This window comes from Rattus norvegicus, chromosome 12, assembly GCF_021556685.1.
Source record: "Rattus norvegicus strain SHRSP/BbbUtx chromosome 12, alternate assembly SHRSP_T2T, whole genome shotgun sequence".
NCBI lineage: Eukaryota > Metazoa > Chordata > Mammalia > Rodentia > Muridae > Rattus > Rattus norvegicus.
In genome coordinates this window covers 17,767,389-17,785,215 of record NC_141545.1, presented here as the reverse complement: position 1 = coordinate 17,785,215, position 17,827 = coordinate 17,767,389, and the positions used below count along the sequence as shown (strand labels likewise).

Sequence of the window (17,827 nt, the reverse complement as noted above, 5' to 3'; positions counted from 1 at the left end):
AGCTAAAATATTGGGGTGGAGGACAGAAGATAGAAGATGTGGGTACAGACACGAATTAGAGGCTTTGATGTAAGACTCTGCAAGAAAAGTATTTGGGAAGGGTTAATATTCGCTCTATGCCCAAGGGCACACTTGTAAGTCTTAAACATAATTTGGACCGGGTCTGAAGGTTCCCCTCGGTCACTCGGGGGACTGTGAGGAAGAATGGGAACTAGCAGCAGTGAGACCAGAATGAAGATGGCTAAAGCACAGTGTGTGGGAGAGAAATGAGAGGAATGGAGGTGCTAAAAGGAGTCGAAATCTTATCTCACCAACCGTTGGGTGGCTTAGACTTGAACTCAGTTAGGTCCTAAGGGACCATAAATGACAGTAAAGCCACCCCAAAGCTTGGAAGATCCAGAGACCAAAGCCTACGTCCTAGCTTCTCCATTCGTAGGCGCGGCTCTCTGGGGAGAGCATTCTCTCTAGATCTTTTAAATCCTCAGTCTATAAAACAGAAATGACCACACCGGAATGGATTTCACACATCACTGACCGGCACTCAACAGCCGGCAGCTGACTTCCGGGTCAGGGGATCTGGGAAGGAGGCAAAGAAGGCAGAGTCCGAGCCTGTTGTGGGCGCTAGGGACTCAAGCCTGAGGGCGCATGCGCGGGTCTTGACGTAGGCGTGCGCCTAGGCGCCGCTAGGGACCCCCTCCGGACAAGCGCGGAGTCAGAAGGGCGCGCGCGGCTGAGGCGGCGCGGTGGGAGGTGCACCATGCCGGGGATGGTGCTGTTCGGCCGGCGCTGGTCCCTAGCTAGCGACGACCTGGTGTTCCCCGGGTCTTTTGAGCTGTTCCTGCGTGTGCTGTGGTAAGTGAGGCCGCCGGGCGGGCGGGGGACGCGCTGGTTAAAGCGACAAAAGTCGCGCCTCCTCGGTGCTTAACGGGCAGCCGCGCCCCCGAGCACAATCGTTCTGCACCTAGGATATAGGTGGAGTCTCTGTGTGCCTTTGACAAGGGTCCCGGACTTCAGCGCTGCAGCCCTAGGGTGCGGCGCTGAGCTCTGGCCCGGGGAGCGTGAGGGAAATGTGAGCATCCAAAAGCCATAGCCCCCAGGTCCTCTTTCCTGGAGCCCGGCTCCGGAAGTTTGGATCACTCCTGTCTTTTCTTGCTAGGAGGATAGCAAATTTGTCTCTGCAAAACAAAAATTTGGGAAATAGCAATTTCGGAGCAATTCGTAGAAACCGGTATAGCAGGCGGGTTTTGCAAAAATGCAGCTATGCTCAGTGGGAAACGGCACTGGTGGGTGAAGTCAGCTCCTGGCATGCCTGGCAACGAGGAATAACGTTCTTAGGAAAAAGCATTCTCAAGAGGCAAGGGAATGGGAGCAGTAAAGCCCTTTCCAGTCAGGCAGGGTTTTTTTCTCAGATCGTTTTTGCCTTTATCTCCTGACGCTGAGCCCTGGTGTTTGGCGGGCTGGCAGAAAAAGTTATCTCGGGGCTGAGGGTGTAACAATTCCTTTTGGTAGAGTGCTCACCTTGCGTGCAGGAGGCCCTTGTTGTGGGCCGGATCCCCAGCACCACACAGAAGTGCTAGTGGCGGTGCTTACTTGTAATCCCAGCACTAGGGGGTGGCACCAAAGGAGCCGCGGTTCCTTGAGCTGTAGGGTCGCAGAGCCGCACAAGACCCTACCTCAAAAAAAGGGGGGGGAGGGGCACGGGAGGTGGGGCACAGAAAAGTTATCTGGACCAATCTTGCTTGATTTTTCCCCCCTCTAATGCTTGAGCCCAGGGCTTCATGCTTGCTAGGCTTTTCAACCGAGCTAAATCCTCATCACCTTAGATGACACCTCTTGGGGCTTTGGAATTTTAATCTTTAATAGGACAGTCTTCCGGCAGCGGCAGCGGGGTAGCTCAGTTGGGTAAAGGTGCTTGCCGGCACGGGTGATGACCTAAATTGTTATCTTCAGGACCCACAATGGTAGAAGGAGAACCGGTTCCCTTAAGTTGCTCTCCGACCTCCCTCTACAGGCATGGTATGGCACACTCTCCCCTAAATACATAATACATACATACATACATACATACATACAACATACATGCAGTTTTTAAGAAGGTGGACATTCTTGCTGAGGTGGGGTGCTTTTGCTGCTGAAGTACCTCTAGGTTGAAAGAGAGGTTTCTTCACCTTCTAGAGACCCATGCTGTCTGTCATTGTTCACCGCCGAATTACAAAATACAGTCAAGAGTCCATAGGATATCTCCTTTTGCGTTTTTCTGTATCTACCCTGATACGTTATTTTCATAATTTGCTTCCTGCTTGCCTGGTTTTGAATTACAGTTGGCAACAATGTGTTTATTGAATGTTGTGTGTACAGGGACACACACACACAAATCCTGTTACCAATACTGCAAACAGAAGTTTGTTTACCAATCACATGATTCTAAGTCATGGTGGATGTTTTCCCGAAGAACCCTAGCCTGCCTGGGTTTTGATTTTTTTTAAACATTTATTTATTATATATATAATATATATTATATATAATATACACTGTGGCTGTCTTCAGACACACCAGAAGAGGGCATCTGATCTCATTACAGATGGTTGTAATGTGTGTCAGCATGAGAGGTAAAGAGCTGCACTGGCTGTTACTGGGATTTGAACTCAGGACCTCTGGAAGAGCAGTCGGGGCTCTTAACCACTGAGCCATCTCTCCAGCCCCTGGGTTTTGATTTTTGACAGGGTCTCCTACATCTCTTGCTTGCCTCAAGGCCACTCTGAGGTGTGGGACGATCTTGAAGTTCTCATCCCCCTGCCTCCACTTCCCCAGTGCTAACAAGTGTGCACACTTGGTTTATGTAGCTCCTAAGGGCTCCTGCATACCACGGAAACACTATTCACTGTGCACTACCTCCAGCCCATTTGCTTTTGAAGTGAGGGCTCCTTGTACAGCTTAGGGTAGCCTGGAACTCATATATAGCCCAGGCCCAGGCTGGCCTCTAATTTGCGATCCTCCTGTCTCTGCCTCTGCCTCTCTGGTGCCAGATTATAGGCAAGGCCTGCCATGCCCAGTACATGGCTCACAGCAGATATAGACTGAGAACAGAAAGCCACATGGGTGTCAGCCGTCTGCCTCTGGGTAGACTTTTTATTGATGCAAATTACATCCCGTGTTGAACCTTCACCTTGATTTGGAGAATATTAACTTCCTTTATTTCTTCGTACCATGTTTTACGAAGCCACGTTCTTCTCTGTGCACAGGTGGATCGCCAGTCTGACGTTATACCTCATGCACAGAAGGAAGCTGGACTGTCCTGGTGGGGTCTTGCTCAGCACGTACCTGATCGTCCTCCTTGTTCTCCTGGCTGTTATTATAGGCATCGTGCTGGCCATCGTGTGTGTCAGCATGAGAGGTAAAGAGCTGCACTGGCTGTGTGAAGCCTGCTTTGCACCTTAACAACCATACTTCGATACCCTTTGCATATGGTACAGTTCACCCATTTGGACTGTGTCCGGTGTTCTTTCTCCTTCTAAAGTGTGCGTGTGCACACACGGACACATGCATGTGAGAGCACTGGCTTGGGCTCGCCTGGACCTGGAGTTAACGGGTGGCAGTGAACCAGGCCGCACAGGTGCTAGGAGCCAAACTTGAGTTCCCCACAAGAGCAGCAGGTGCTCTCCACCACTGGGGCCGCCTCCCCAGCCACACACAGACAGCTTCTTACCATTTCCATGGTTGAAAGCCTATCACTACAGCTGACATCGGAACATTTCTTATCTCTCTGTGTGTGTATGTGTGGTGTAAGTCCACGTTCGTGTGGGTGTCTACACAACTATGTGTGGAAGAAAGCCAGAGGGTGATGTCAGTGGCTACCTTCCAAGATCACTTTCCTTATTTTTTGAGGTAGGGTGTTGTCAAAATTCCTTTCCCAGGGCAATGTTTACCCAGCCTCCTGAGGTTCCCAACAACAAACCAAGGTGTGATTTTTGTTTTCTTCTGGATGGGGCTGTCTCCGATCGTGGCCAGGATGAGCAGACACACAGGCACTCCTGGAGAAACTCTGATGTCTTCCTGCCCTTGCTCGTCCAGTGTTAGGCGGTGTACAGGTCCTTCCAGTTCATCCAGCTCGAATTGGGTTTTCTGTTACCTAGGACTTGAGCTGTTCTCATTGGAACCCCAAACAGTATTTTATGAAGCCGTATTAAATGGATTGTGACAGCGCAGGCCTGTTATCAAAGCTTCCCAGGGGACTGAGGTGGAAGGACCTCAAGTTCAAAGTTTATCTGAGTCTTTAGACCGCTGATCCTGTCTGAAAAAACAGCATTGTGGGCAGTCAGAAGGCTCCGCAGATGGTGGCTTGCTACCAAGCATGGTAACCTGAGTTCCACATCATAGGAGAAAAGAACTGACTCCCAAAGGTTGTTTTCTGACCTCCATGCCTGTGTTATGACGCGTGCACATAGACTGACTCCCCCAGCCCCTCTGTGTGTGTGTGTGTGTGTGTGTGTGTGTGTGTGTGTGTGTGTGTGTCTGTCTGTCTGTCTGCCTGCCTGTCTATGTTTGAGGGGTGGTGGTGGTGGCTGGCTGGATGGCTCAATGCCTTCTGCTCTTACAGAAGAGTTTCTAGCACCCACATACAGGCTGATAACTCCCTCGCTGGCCACAATGCACCCAGAGAGGAGGCACAAACACAAGAATAAAAATGAAATTTAAAACAATGCTAGCCGGCCATGGCGACACAGGCCTTTGATCCCAGCTTTAGGGAAGAAGAGGCAGGCGGATCTCTGAGTTCAAGGCCTATTTGGTCTACAGAGCAGGTTCCAGGGATAAACAGAGAAACCCGTTCAGCTGAGTGGTAGTGGCACACACATTTAGTCCCAGCACTTGGGAGACCCTGACACCCACATAGTAGGAGAGAATATATTCCCAGAAGTTGTCCTTTGACCTCTACAGATATGGCCACCACACACAAATAAATGGTTAAAGAAAAAACTTCTTAGAGAGGTATTATGTGTTGGGGATAGTGGCTTACAACTTTAAACCTAGTGCTCAGGGAGGTAGAAGCAGGTGAATCCCTTTGAGTTTGAGGGTCTAAATAGCAAATTCCAGACCATCCAGGGCTACACAGTAAGATCCTGTCTCAAAGTGTGTGTGTGTGTGTGTGTGTGTGTGTGTGTGTGTGTACAAATTTTAATGAAGAAGAAGAATTTAAAGACAAGTGTGTGGGTTGGGGTTGTAGGACCTGAGAAAAAGAATCAATTTCCTACATTCATAGCCCTTTAAAAACCTTATTATCTGTTTTGGCACCAGTAGGGATTGAACCCATGACCTCATGCTTGTCAGGCAAACCCCCTTCCAACAGAGCCAGAGCCCCATGTCTCTCCTTTTGGAGGTGAAGTCTGTGTTATAGCCCTGGCTGGCTTGGAACTACTGTGAACCGTTCTCTTGTCTTTGCCTACCAGGTACGGGGATTACAGTCTCGAACCACCAGACCGAGCATGGGGCTTCAGTAAGGAATAAGGGGAGAGTGCAGATCAACAGAGAAGATAGGCAGAAAGCCTGAACAGTAACGGAATGGGTTTTTTATTTGTAGAATTTTTAGCCTGAATATATACATACCCAGGGTGAATGAGCAACTTGGTCTTTTCATGGGGATGTAATCAGCCACACCTTTGGGGAGGCTAGTGTGATAACACACCCGTATCCATCAGGTTTTGCCTGTAGTTTGCACGTACACTCAGAAGTGCTTGTGATCCTCCTCGTAGCGTGGCCTGTGGACAGCAGGTTTGTTTTCACAGTCATAGATATATGTAGCGTAGTTGAGAACAGTGTTGCTTTTGTTGTGGTCTTTGCTTTGCTTTTTCAGGGTATTACTGTGTAGCCCAGGCTGGCCCACACTTGGTGATTTTCCTGTTTCAGCCTCCCAGTCTAGGGCTAGGATCACAGGCACTCATCTCCATATCTGATTTAAGAAGTCTCCATGAAGCCCACTGTTGCTACCATGTGGGGGTAACTGGGGATGGTCTGCATTCCAGGCAGTTCAAGGTGCTTTGATAGAACCCTTTCCAAACGAGGCCTGCCATCTCCCATGTCTGGGGAGGGTCCTTTGTCTCTCTGTTTGTGTCTTAAGAACTCGTAGCTCAACTTTTATGTCAGAGAAGTGCCTAAGATGTCTGTCATTCATTCTAAGAGTCTGTCATTCAGAAGGCACAGACCTTCTCTTTGTTGTCCTTCTGTGTGTCCCACTTGCTGAGGGACCTGAGGAGGTCACTTTAGGAAGTGTTTTTTTTTTTTTTTTAAGATTTATTTATTTTATATATACAAGTACACTGTAGCTGTCTTCAGATCAGAAGAGGGCATCAGATCCCTTTACAGTTGTTTGTGAGCCACCATGTAGTTGCTGGGAATCGAACTCAGGACCTCTGGAAGAGCAGTCAGTGCTCTTAACCGCTGAGCCATCTCTCCAGCCCAGGAAGTCTTTCTTGAGGACAGCCCAGTGCAGCAGTTGTCTCTGAAGGTCGGAGGCATCAAATTAGGCTTGGAGAAAAAAAGAAAAAAAAAAAGGAAATATGGAAATAAAAGTGTTTTTCTAGCCAGGCATGGTGGCACTTACCTTTAGTCCCAGCACACTGGAGGCAGAGGCAGGCAGATCTCTGTGAGTTCAAGGCCAGCCTGGTCTACAAAGCAAAACCTTGTCTTTTTTTAAAAAAAAAAAAAGTGTTTTTCTAACACCTGAACCAGATGAGGCCATCAGCATTCTCTTGTGGGTTGGGGAGGGACTCACTAGGCCCTCAGCTCTAGGGGCTACTGCAGGTCATGCTTGCCGAGGGAGGGGAAGTCATTTTTCTTTAGTGATGTAGCCACTGGTAAGTTGCCTGTGTTCCGGGGAAGAACTCCCCGCCTGTGCTCAGGCAGTCACCCTAATCAAACTCAGTGAGTCACAAAAACAAAAAAAAAACAAAGCCAAAGACTTGAGAGTAGGAGGGACTTCTCAGGAAGAAGGGGCCCCAGAGGGAGGGAGGAACGGAGAGGAGCAGGGAGGGGTGATGACCAAAAGGTACCACATATGTATATAAAATTCTCAAGGAATTTAGAAGTGTCTTTCCAGGCGGATGCAGCTTCTCTCGGTACCTCATTCAATTTCTGGGAACTTAAGCAGACATGCTCCATCTCTTTGCATCTTGTCTGTATTTAGGAAACGTGTGTCAGAGCCCCGGTCTCAGAGGCTGCTGGGCGTGCTGACTCTGTCCATATTTGGCATCTTTCCAGTGCAGCGGAGGGCCGGTTCCTGTTTTCTAGTGTCTGCTGCAGTTACCTCGTAGCAGGCTTCTTTCAGGTCTCAGAGACGTGAGAGGTCTGCGCCCGCCCGCCCGCCAGCCGAATGGCTCAGCAGGGAGAGGTGCTGCTTGCTCAGGCCAGGTGACCTGAGTTTGATCCCACACAGTGGAAGGAAAAACTGACTCCTGCGGGTGTCCCCTGACTTCTTCTTCTGTGTCATGGCACACACGTGCTCACACACAATAAATAAGTGTAAATAAATATGTAAAAATCAAGCAGGAGGCTTGATAGTGCCACACACACAGACTCACCACGCACACATACAGACTCACCACACACACCACACACAGACACACACACAGACACAGACTTACTACACACACCACACACAGATAGATACACACACAGAGACTCACCACAAACACCACATATACACACAGACACAGACTCACTACACACCACATATACACACAGACACAGACTCACTACACATACCACACACACACACAGACTCACCACACATACCACACACACCACATACACAGAGACGCACCACACACACACAGAGACGTACCACACACACCACACACACAGAGACCACATACACAAACACACACTATACACGCCACACACTCCACATGCACCACACTCCACATACTCACATAGCACACACAACGTATACACTACATACACACCACACATGCCACACATACACTCCACACACACATTCCACACACCCCGACACACACACCCCCAACACAGGTACCCCCATACACACAAGTATCAAGCCGTCTGCTTGTAGAATGAGGCCATCTCCTGCCCACAGTTTGCAAGGATTAAGGAGCGGTGGGTAGTAAAGTAGTTAGGAGTACCGTTTAGTGAGGCATGCAGTTATGGGGCGCTTATCTTCCTGGCTGGGAGAACCTGGGTGACTGCTTTCTGCTGGGACAGTCCTTGCACTGTACTGTGTCCAGTATAATTATACCCAGAGTGCCACTCTCGCTTCTTAGAAGTATCCAGTTTGGGCAGTGATTACGTAGTTCTCCCTAGTCAGAGCCCGAGCCTAAGCAATGATTGGGAAGCTTCTGCCCTGCTTCCCACCCTTTAGTTTGTCTATCTGTCTGCCTGCCTGCCCGCCCTCCCCTTCTCTCTCACTCTCCCTTCTCTCCACCCACCTCTGGTTTTTCCAAGACAGAGTTTCCTCTGTGTAGCCCTGGCTGTCCTGGAAGTCTTTCTGTAGAGCAGGCTGGCCTCACACTCAGAGTTCCGCCTGCCTCTGCCTCCCACGCTGACTTTGTCACTTGCTTCCTATTTCAGGCATGGGGTATAAGGAGTAGGAGTTGGGTGGTGCGTGTTCAGCAAGACACAGAGGTGTTCAGTAGCTGTGTCTCTTAGGATCTCATTTAGAATCCTGGATACGTGTTTATGCGGCTGACTGTGGTATACGGTGTGTGTGACTGCGGGTGCCCATGGAGGCCAGAGGGCAGATCCCCCTGTAGCTGGAGTTATTCGTGTGTTTTGCGAGCTGCCCAGGGTAGATACTGTGAGCCAATTTCAGGTCCTTCGCAACAGCAGTACCATGCACTTAACTGCTGAGTGGACTTTCCAGCCTCTGTGGCTGGTTGTGTGTGTGTGTGTGTGTGTGTGTGTGTGTGTGTGTGTGTGTATGCACATGTGCAGGTGCACATGTGTATAAGTGGTGTGTGGAGGACAGAGGTCAATGTCGAGTGCCTTCTTCAATCACTCTCGGCCTTATTTTTCGAGGGTAGGTCTCAATGGACCTACAGCTCAGTAATTCAGCCATGCTGGTGGCCAGTCAGCTCCAGGGATCTGCCTGTCTCCGCTCCCACCAGCCCTCTTGTTAGACAAACACCGCCTTTCTGTCAGCTTTCATGTGGATGCTAGGGACTTTTATGACAGGCCCTTTAATCAGCTGGCCATTTCTCCAGCAGCCCCCCCCCCCCCAGTACCTGGACAGACAGCTCTGCGTCTTAGGACGCTGGTGAGCAGCTGGTTTTTCCTCTGTGTTTCAGGAACCATTTGTAACCCTGGACCTCGGAAGTCTATGTCTAAGCTGCTCTATATCCGACTGGCCCTCTTCCTGCCAGAGATGGTCTGGGCTTCTCTGGGGGCTGCCTGGGTGGCAAAAGGTATCCAATGTGACAGGACAGTTGTGATTGGCATCATCGCCACCGTCATTGTCAGGTGAGGTCTTCCTCCTCCTCCTCCCAGTTTCTCCTCAGGTGTGTTCCCGGGTGGTATAGCACCCTGGTGTCCTGTGAACTTTGTCACATAGAGTGTGGCCTCTCCGAATGATGGTTTTTTGGTCCATGAGAAACAGCTCATTTTCCGGTTTACACCTGCAAGTGACCACTTTCTTCCTCAGCCCCACTTTTCTACAAGTTCCCTCTCTCATAAGGGGGGGGGGCAGGAGAGACGGCTCAGCAGTCAAAAGCACTTGTCAAACTACGTGAGGACCATAGTTCAGTTCCTAGCAACCATGTAAAGAAGCTGGGCCTCCAGCCTTTAACTCCAGCTCCAAGAACAGTGGAGACAGGAGGATCACTGGGACTTACTGCCTCCCAGCCTATCCCAGAAAACATGAGCCCCAGATTCAGAGAGAGAGAGAGAGAGGAAGACAGAGAGACAGACAGGGAGCCACCCTGCCTTAGAGGAAAAAGTGGAATTGATCAAGGAGAACACCTGTCATGTATTCATATATCCAACAGCACCTCAAATGCACATACTAGATAGACAGACAGACAGACCATAGACAGACAGACAGATTTCAACTCTGGAGGATCTGATGTCCTCCTCTGGCTTGCAAGGACCCTGCACTCATATACCTATACACACAGACACAGACATACACAAAATATAAAAATAAAATAAATCTTACAGAGAGAGAGAGAGAGAGAGAGAGAGAGAGAGAGAACACAAACCAACAGCTAAAGGAAGGGTGGAGGTTAAAGGTGAGATGAGAAATGGTATCCAGAATTGAGACCGTGTATAATAGTCTAATAAGATTTATAATGGTGTGTAATAGTCTAATTAGGTTCACAATGCAGTTTTTGCATCTTCTGTACTAACAATTTTTTAACTTTTTTTTTTCGTTCATTTACTTATTTGTGTGGGGAGATGTGCTTATATGCTTTGACCCATGTGGAGGTCAGAGGACAAATTGTGGGAGTCAGTTCTCTCCTTCAACCATGTGGTCCCAGGGATGGCACTTGGGTCACCAGGCTTCAAGCAGCAGATGCCCTCTCACCACCAAGCTCGAGAGCTTAACAATAGTCTAGTTTTCTCCCTTTGTGTCATGGGTACAAAAACGGAAGTTGGCGCTGGAGCTGCCGTCCCTGAGGCACACAGGCAGACAGCAGAGTCAGCATCTTACCGGCAGGATTGTAGTGGAGAACACGTAGGGCCTTGTGCACCATGGGTGGCGTAGAAATAGTCAAGTCTGAGAATGCGGAACCCTTGTTAAAGCCTGCCACAAGAGCTTTAGGCTCAGATCCTCACACTCTGGGTGCTGGACATAGACTGCAGCCAAATCACTGGGTTCTGTGTTCAGTAAGAGTCCTGTCTTCGTAAGGTAGAGAGCGATTGAGGTACTCTCCCTGGTTTTGAACTCTGGTCTCTCTATACACATGCACGTGCCCTCATGAACACATACATACACTACACACAGTTAGAAGTGGCAGGGGCATCTGTCAGGGTGTCCCATAGTGTAGAGAGTCTCTGTTTTACTCTGAAGAACCCCAGAGCACTGAGTAGTAACTTGGTCATAGTCGGAGTCCTGGAGAACTAGTTCCGGTGACTTCTATGTCTAGGCTACAACACTGCTCACCACGCGACTCCTGTTCTCGTTGTGGGCCTCACGCTCAGAATTCGGTAGTCTTCCCTCGTCCTGGGTTAGCTGTGGGATCCCAAGAAACCTTTTTCCTTTCTTTTCTTTTTCATATTCATTTATGTAGTTAGCCGTGTGTGTGTATGCACTTGTTGGAAGTCAGAGCATAATTCACAGAGTTGATTTTCTCCTTCCGTCATGAAGGCCCTAGAGATCAAGCCCAGGTCCTCAGACTTGGCCGAGAGCACCTTTTCCTCCTGAGCCATCTCACTGACCCTCCTAGGGAACGTTCTAGAAGGAAATCGCTCGCCTCAGTTGGGTTTTCGGAGTTCTGCCTCTCCTTCGGCAGTACAGAAACGGAAGTGTAGTCGGTGTGCGCGGAGTGGGCCCCAGCCACTGCCCTTCACAGCCACTAAGCCTGTCCCATGCTTTACTCCTTACAGTTGGATTGTCATCGCTGCCACTATGGTCACCATCGTCTTTGTCTTTGACCCGCTGGGTGGGAAAATGGCTCCGTATCCCCCATGCATCCCTGAACACCTGGACAGTAACAGTTCAAACCATTTATTGACCGGCCTGAGGACGGCTGCAAAGAGCGTGTGGGAGACCCGGGTGCAATGCTGCTGCTGCTGCATTGGGCAGGACGACAACACCAGAGTCGCCTTTTCCAGCACGGCCGACCTGTTCTCCACCTACTTCTCTGTAAGCGGAAGGGATCCGCTGTGGTCTCTTTCTCCTGTTTCTGTAAATGCTTCCGTGGGCCGATGAGCGTCCTGCAAAGCCGTGCGAGCCACCGTACGGTGGCCGTTGAGGACCTGTACCCCTTAGGCATGGGAGCGCACTGCCTGGGTGGGCAGGCAGCAGTTAACTACAAGGATGGCCAAGCCTTTCCTGCTCCTTGTTTGTTTTGCTTTGTCGAGGCTCTGTCTCCCGTGACCCAGGTTGGCCTGAAACTTGACAGTGAAGCAGAGAATCTCCTGGAACTTCTGATCCCCCTCATCTCCCTCCTCAGGGCCGGGTTTACGGGCATGCGCCACCATGCCCGGTCTGTTTGTTGCTGAGGATGGAACCCAAGGCTTCATGCATCTAGGCATGTGTCATATGTACCAGCCTCAGCCCCCTTTCCTGACGGTTAGGTGTGTCTTCATTGACACTGCTCTGTTACGGCCCAGCCTGCCTACTGTTTTTTTTTGGTACTTTTTTTTTTTTTTTTTTTGGTACTTTTTTTTCCGGAGCTGGGGACCGAACCCAGGGCCTTGCGCTTCCTAGGTAAGCGCTCTACCACTGAGCTAAATCCCCAGCCCCCTGTTTTTTTAAGGAACAAAATAACGTTACGAAAGAATCTGCCAATTCTCTTTCCACATTTCCTCTGTCCACCTCAGTGAGCAGAGGGACATGTGTAAACAATGCCCTGCCAGGAGGTGTCAGAAAAGAATTTCTCAGGCAAGCAGGATGGCTCAGCAGGTGAGGGTGCTCCAGTTCAAACCTGAGTTCAAACCCCAGGACCTACATTAACTAGAAGGAGAGATCTGACTCCTGCAAGTTGTCTTCTGATCTCTATAGACATGAACACACACACAAAACACACACACACACACACACATACACACTCATACACACACATATACACACATATACACATACACACCACACACACATACACACACACACATACACACTCATACACACACATATACACACATATACACATATACACCACACACACATACACACACACACACACACACACACACACACACACACACACCCTCCACAAGCACAATGTCAAAAATAAATATTTTCCATACTTATCATGACTCAGTAGTCAGGAAGTGCAGGGGGGTGACTGCTCTCAGATGAGCTGTCCTAAGATTTGGACGAGCTCATTCTCTTCCTCCTCTATGTGTGTGTGTGTGTGTGTGTGTGTGTGTGTGTGTGTGGATGTGTGGTAACTACTGTTATTTTTGGTTCTGAAACCAAGTAAGAGAGAAGATTCCTTTCGACACCCTATGCACCTTCTGTCTCTCTCTTGCTTCTCTGTCGTGTCTGACTTTGGAATGTGGAGAGCTAGCATTGTGGTGTGAGAGCAGGCTGTGCCTTCCTGTGGGAACCCAAGGTTTGCGCCCACAATCCTTTTCTCGTTGTTCTTGTTTTTACTTGTTTTTATTTTTATTATCTGTCTGTCTGTTTATGGGTTTTTAAAGACAAGATCTCTCTGTGTAGCCTTGGCTCTCCTGGAACTCACTCCGTAGACCAGGCTGGCCTTGAACTCAGAGACCCAGTTACCTCTGCGTCCTGAGTACTGGGACTAAAGGTGTGCGCCACTACCACCAGCCTTAAACGGTTTTTACCTTTATTACTTGCATCTGTGCGAGTGTATGCCTCATGTGTGCAGGTTCCCAAGCAGGCGGGAGGAAGGTATCCACCCCTCTGGAGCTGGAGTTAAAGGGAGTTGTGAGACCACCTGATAAGGCTGCTGGGAACTGAACTCCAGTCCTCTGCAAGGGCAGCAAGCACCCATAACCACCGAGCCATCCCTCCAGCCATTGTCAGATCTTAGGGGAGTGCTTCAACCCCATTTCAAGATAAGCTAGAGGAGGCGGTACCTAGTCACTATCTTTTTTACTTTGGGAGGACAGGATCTCATTTAACTGAGAATGACCCGAACTCCTTATATAGCCAAAGATGGCCTTGAGCTTCTGGGCTTCCAGCCTCTGTCTCCTGAACGTAGAGATTACAGGTGTGCTCCACCAAGACAGGTTTATGCAGTGCTTGAGATGGAGCACTGTAGATCCTCTCTGTCCATCACTGGACTGTCTGTGGGCCCTCCTGTGCTTCTGCGGAGGAATTTTGTGTAGTTTTTTTTTTTAAAGTACATTTATTCTGCGTATCTGGATGTGTGCACGGCGTATATGGAGGTCAAAGGACAGCTCGAGGGAAGAAGTGGTTCTCTCCTTCTATCAAATGTGTTCCAGAGATCAAACTCAGGCTGTCAGGCTTGACAGAAAGCACTTCTGCCTGAGACATTCATCCTGTGGCCTGCTGACTTGACCTTCCTTCCCCGCTTCCTTCTCTTTTTTGACACAAGGACTTCTTGTACAGCTCAGGCTGGCACTGAACTTGCCACCCACATGTCCCTGGGTCCTGCAATTCTGGGTAGTTTCCACCAGGCCCAGCTGGTAGAGGATTTCTGACTTCCGTGTCTATCCACATGAGAGTTTTCACTAGTGTTTACTGATCGCTGGTTTCTTCCGTGGCAGAGCGTACCCAGTAATTGTATGTTCAGCCTCACGAATCTGCCACAGAGTACGCATCCACACAGCCTTCACGCCAGCTTAAGAAATAATGGCAGGCATGGTGGTGAACACCTTTCACCCCAGAACGCCTCTGGGTAGATGGAAGCTCACAGGCTAGCCTGGAGAACACAGTTCAGCAGGTATAAAGAGAGACCCCACCTCAAAACAAGCAGAGAGGAGAGAACTAATCCACAAAAGTTGGCCCGTGACTTTGACATGTATACTCCAGCATCTGTACACAGCACACGTGTGTACTCCAGCACGTGTGCACTTGCACACAGATACACAGTTTCTTCTTCTTCTTCTTTTTTTTTTAAATAGGAGGGCATTGGATCCCATTACAGATGGTTGTGAGCCACCATGTGGCTGCTGGGACTTGAACTCAGGACCTCTGGAAGAGCAGTCAGTGCTCTAACCACTGAGCCATCTCTCCAGCCCCCACAGTTTCTTTAAACCGAGATAGTTAAGTCACTTAAAATGAAATTTTGATAAAATGATGAATCTAGTAAATAGATATGAAAAATTACTAAGCTAACATGTATGAGGAGTCCTGCAAAGAAAACGCAGGGGCTGGAGAGATGGCCCATGGGTTTAAAAGTACCTCCTGGGCTGGAGAGATGGCTCAGTGGTTAAGAGTACCAACTGCTCTTCCGGAGGTCATGAGTCAAATCCCTGCAACCACATGGTGGCTTACAACCATCTGTAACAAGATCCGATGCCCTCTTCTGGTGTGTCTGAAGACAGCAACAGTGTACTCGTCATATATAAAATGAATAAATACAATCTTAAAAAAAAAAAAAGTACCTCTTGCTCTTGCAGAGGACCTGCATTCTGTCCCCAGGACCCTCATTAGTTAGCTTACCTGTGACACCAGCTCTAAAGGCCCTAACACCTTCTTCTAGCCTCTGAGGGCTCCCACACTCATGTGGCATGTGTTTACATGCTAGTGCACACACATACACACACACACACACACACACACACACACACACACACACACCCTATTCCTTTTTTTCTTTTTTTCGGAGCTGGGGACCGAACCCAGGGCCTTGTGCTTGCTAGGCAAGTGCTCTACCACTGAGCTAAATCCCTAACCCCCACACACTATATTCTTATATTTGGGAGGTGGAGGCAGGAAGATCTGGAATTTCAGGTCATGTTTAACTACGTCGTGACTGAGGGCCAACTTAAGCTGCACAAGACTGTCTCAGACAAAAGTAATAGCTTCCTCTTCCTGAGTAGTGTACCTGGGCACTTGCATGTCTGCCTACGCGCTGTATTCAGCTGGATGCTAGGCTTCCCGGGCAGTCCGATGGCTCTCACAGCGGTCTGTTGTGCTTTCCCACTCAGGACACAGACCTGGTGCCCAGCGATATTGCAGCCGGCTTCACCCTTCTCCACCAGCAACAGGACAAGATCAGCCACAGCCGGGAGCCTTCGGAGGTCGTGACCCACACACCAGGGCAACCTCAGGTAATGACAAACCCACCTCTGACATCCATGCTTCTGTGTAGATCTTCACAGGCATACAGCTGATGTTGGGCAGGGGACACTCTGGAGGAGGAAGTAGGAAGATTGTGAGTAGACGGCTAGCCTGGGCTATATAGAGAGTCCCAGGCTAGAAATAGACCCTGTATAAGAATAGAGAAGGAGAGGACAAGTGGGGAAATGAGAGGGAAGCAGAGACAGGCAGGGAAGGAGAAGAGAAGCAGCCAAGAACGATTTCAGTAGCCTTGGACTGAGACCCAGCCCTCTCGCCTGGACTCCTGGCTCAGGAAGCCCCGCCGTGTCTCATTGTCTGGGTTACACTGGAGGAAATTCAATGTTTGGTTCTCTGTTCCAGAAGAATTCCTTCTAGTACAGGCCTGAGTCACCCCAGAGTGTATTTTCTTTTTTTTTTTTTTTTTTTTTTTTTTGGAGCTGGGGATCGAACCCAGGGCCTTGCGCTCGCTAGGCAAGCGCTCTACCACTGAGCTAAATACCCAACCCCAGAGTGTATTTTCATTGTGAATCTAGGAAGCAGAGCCAGTTCAAGCTTTGTCTGAGGAACAAGTCCCTGCTATAGGTCGTTTTCCAGAGAGAAACTCAGGTCAGGCTTGGCAGTGCTTACCTGCTGTTCCAGCAATCTGGGTAGAGGCAGGAGGATTGTGACTTCCAGGGCACCCCGGGCTATACAATAGAAGGGACAAAACTCACTATTTCCTTTCCTTTTTCTCTTCCCTCCCTCCTTCCCCTCCTCCTTCCCTCCCTTCCTCCCTCTCTCCCTCCCTCCTTCCCTCCTTCCCTCCCTCCCTTCCTTTCTACCTTCCTCTCTTCCTTTATCCCTTCTTGAATCACTGGGCATGGAACCCAGAGTCTTGTATATGCTAGGCAAATGTACTACCACTGAGCCATGTCCCCAGACCCTCAAAAAGAAAGAAGAAAGTAACAGAAAAGTAACATACAGAGAAGCCATAGACTATATGCACCCCTCTGTCTTCTGCCATGGTAGCCAGACATCAACTGCACCCATGTCCCTGGTGCATCTTACTCACTCTTCTGTGGCTGTGATAACATACAAGGACTAAGGCAACTTATGAAAGAAAGAACTTGGGGCTTACAGTTCTAGAGGGCTAGACCCATGACTGTCAGCAGCAGGCAGACAGGCATGGCACTGGAGTAAGCCACACAGTAGAAGGGACAAAAGTAAGACATCTTAAGACACACACATCTTAATACAGCCATGAGGCTAAGAGGAATTACAGGGACCGGTGTGAGTCTTTTGAAACCTCAGTGCTCTCCCCGCTGTGACAGATCTCCTCTAGGTGTGAACAGCACCCATGTTGCTGGGTGGAAAGCCATGAAGGTCTCTAGACAGAGGAAGCTCCTGCAAGAGTCTAAAAGCTCACCAAGGAGCCCTGCCTTCCTCCCTCCCATCTCAGGTGGAATCCATTGTTGGCTGTTTAAAAGCCAGCTTTTTAGAAGCTGGTGCACCCGAGAGTTCAAGGCTAGCCAGAGATACACACTGAGATCTTGTCTCAATAAAGAACATTTGCTAGGTGTGGCAGCACATGCCTTTAGTCCCAGCACTCAGAGGTAGGGGTGGGTAGATCTCTTAGAGTAAGAGGCCAGCCTGGTCTACGGAACAAGTTGTAGGACAGGATAGCCAGGGGCACACAGAGAGGTCCTGTCTTTCAAATACAAATAAAAACAAACGAAACAGTTTTTCCCTACAAGAGGCTGGACAGATGGCTCGGCTATTCAGCCCTTACCACAAAAGTGTGAGGGCTGGAGTTCGGATCCCCAGAACTCATGCACACATGCCCAAGTCAGTGAGCCTAGGTTTGAGTCAGAGACCCTGCCTCAGCGAGTAAGATGGAAAAGTGATTGAAGAATATTCTCACCGTGAGCCTTGGCCTGCCTCCGCGCACACACAGATGCACAC

At 49.4% G+C, this 17,827-nt stretch overlaps 1 protein-coding gene across 2 annotated transcripts in view; it reads left to right on the top strand.

Annotated features, from left to right (window-relative positions):
• Positions 1-675: 675 nt before the first annotated feature.
• The window catches only part of Daglb (diacylglycerol lipase, beta), a 42,067-nt gene continuing 24,915 nt past the window's right edge, over positions 676-17,827 (top strand). The window contains 5 exon segments of one of the 2 annotated variants that reach the window (NM_001107120.1): positions 676-852; positions 3,243-3,394; positions 9,294-9,465; positions 11,551-11,809; positions 15,754-15,876. In NM_001107120.1, coding sequence (NP_001100590.1) covers positions 758-852; positions 3,243-3,394; positions 9,294-9,465; positions 11,551-11,809; positions 15,754-15,876 — 801 coding nt within the window. In that variant the 5' untranslated portion in view covers positions 676-757. 2 annotated transcript variants of the gene reach the window in all.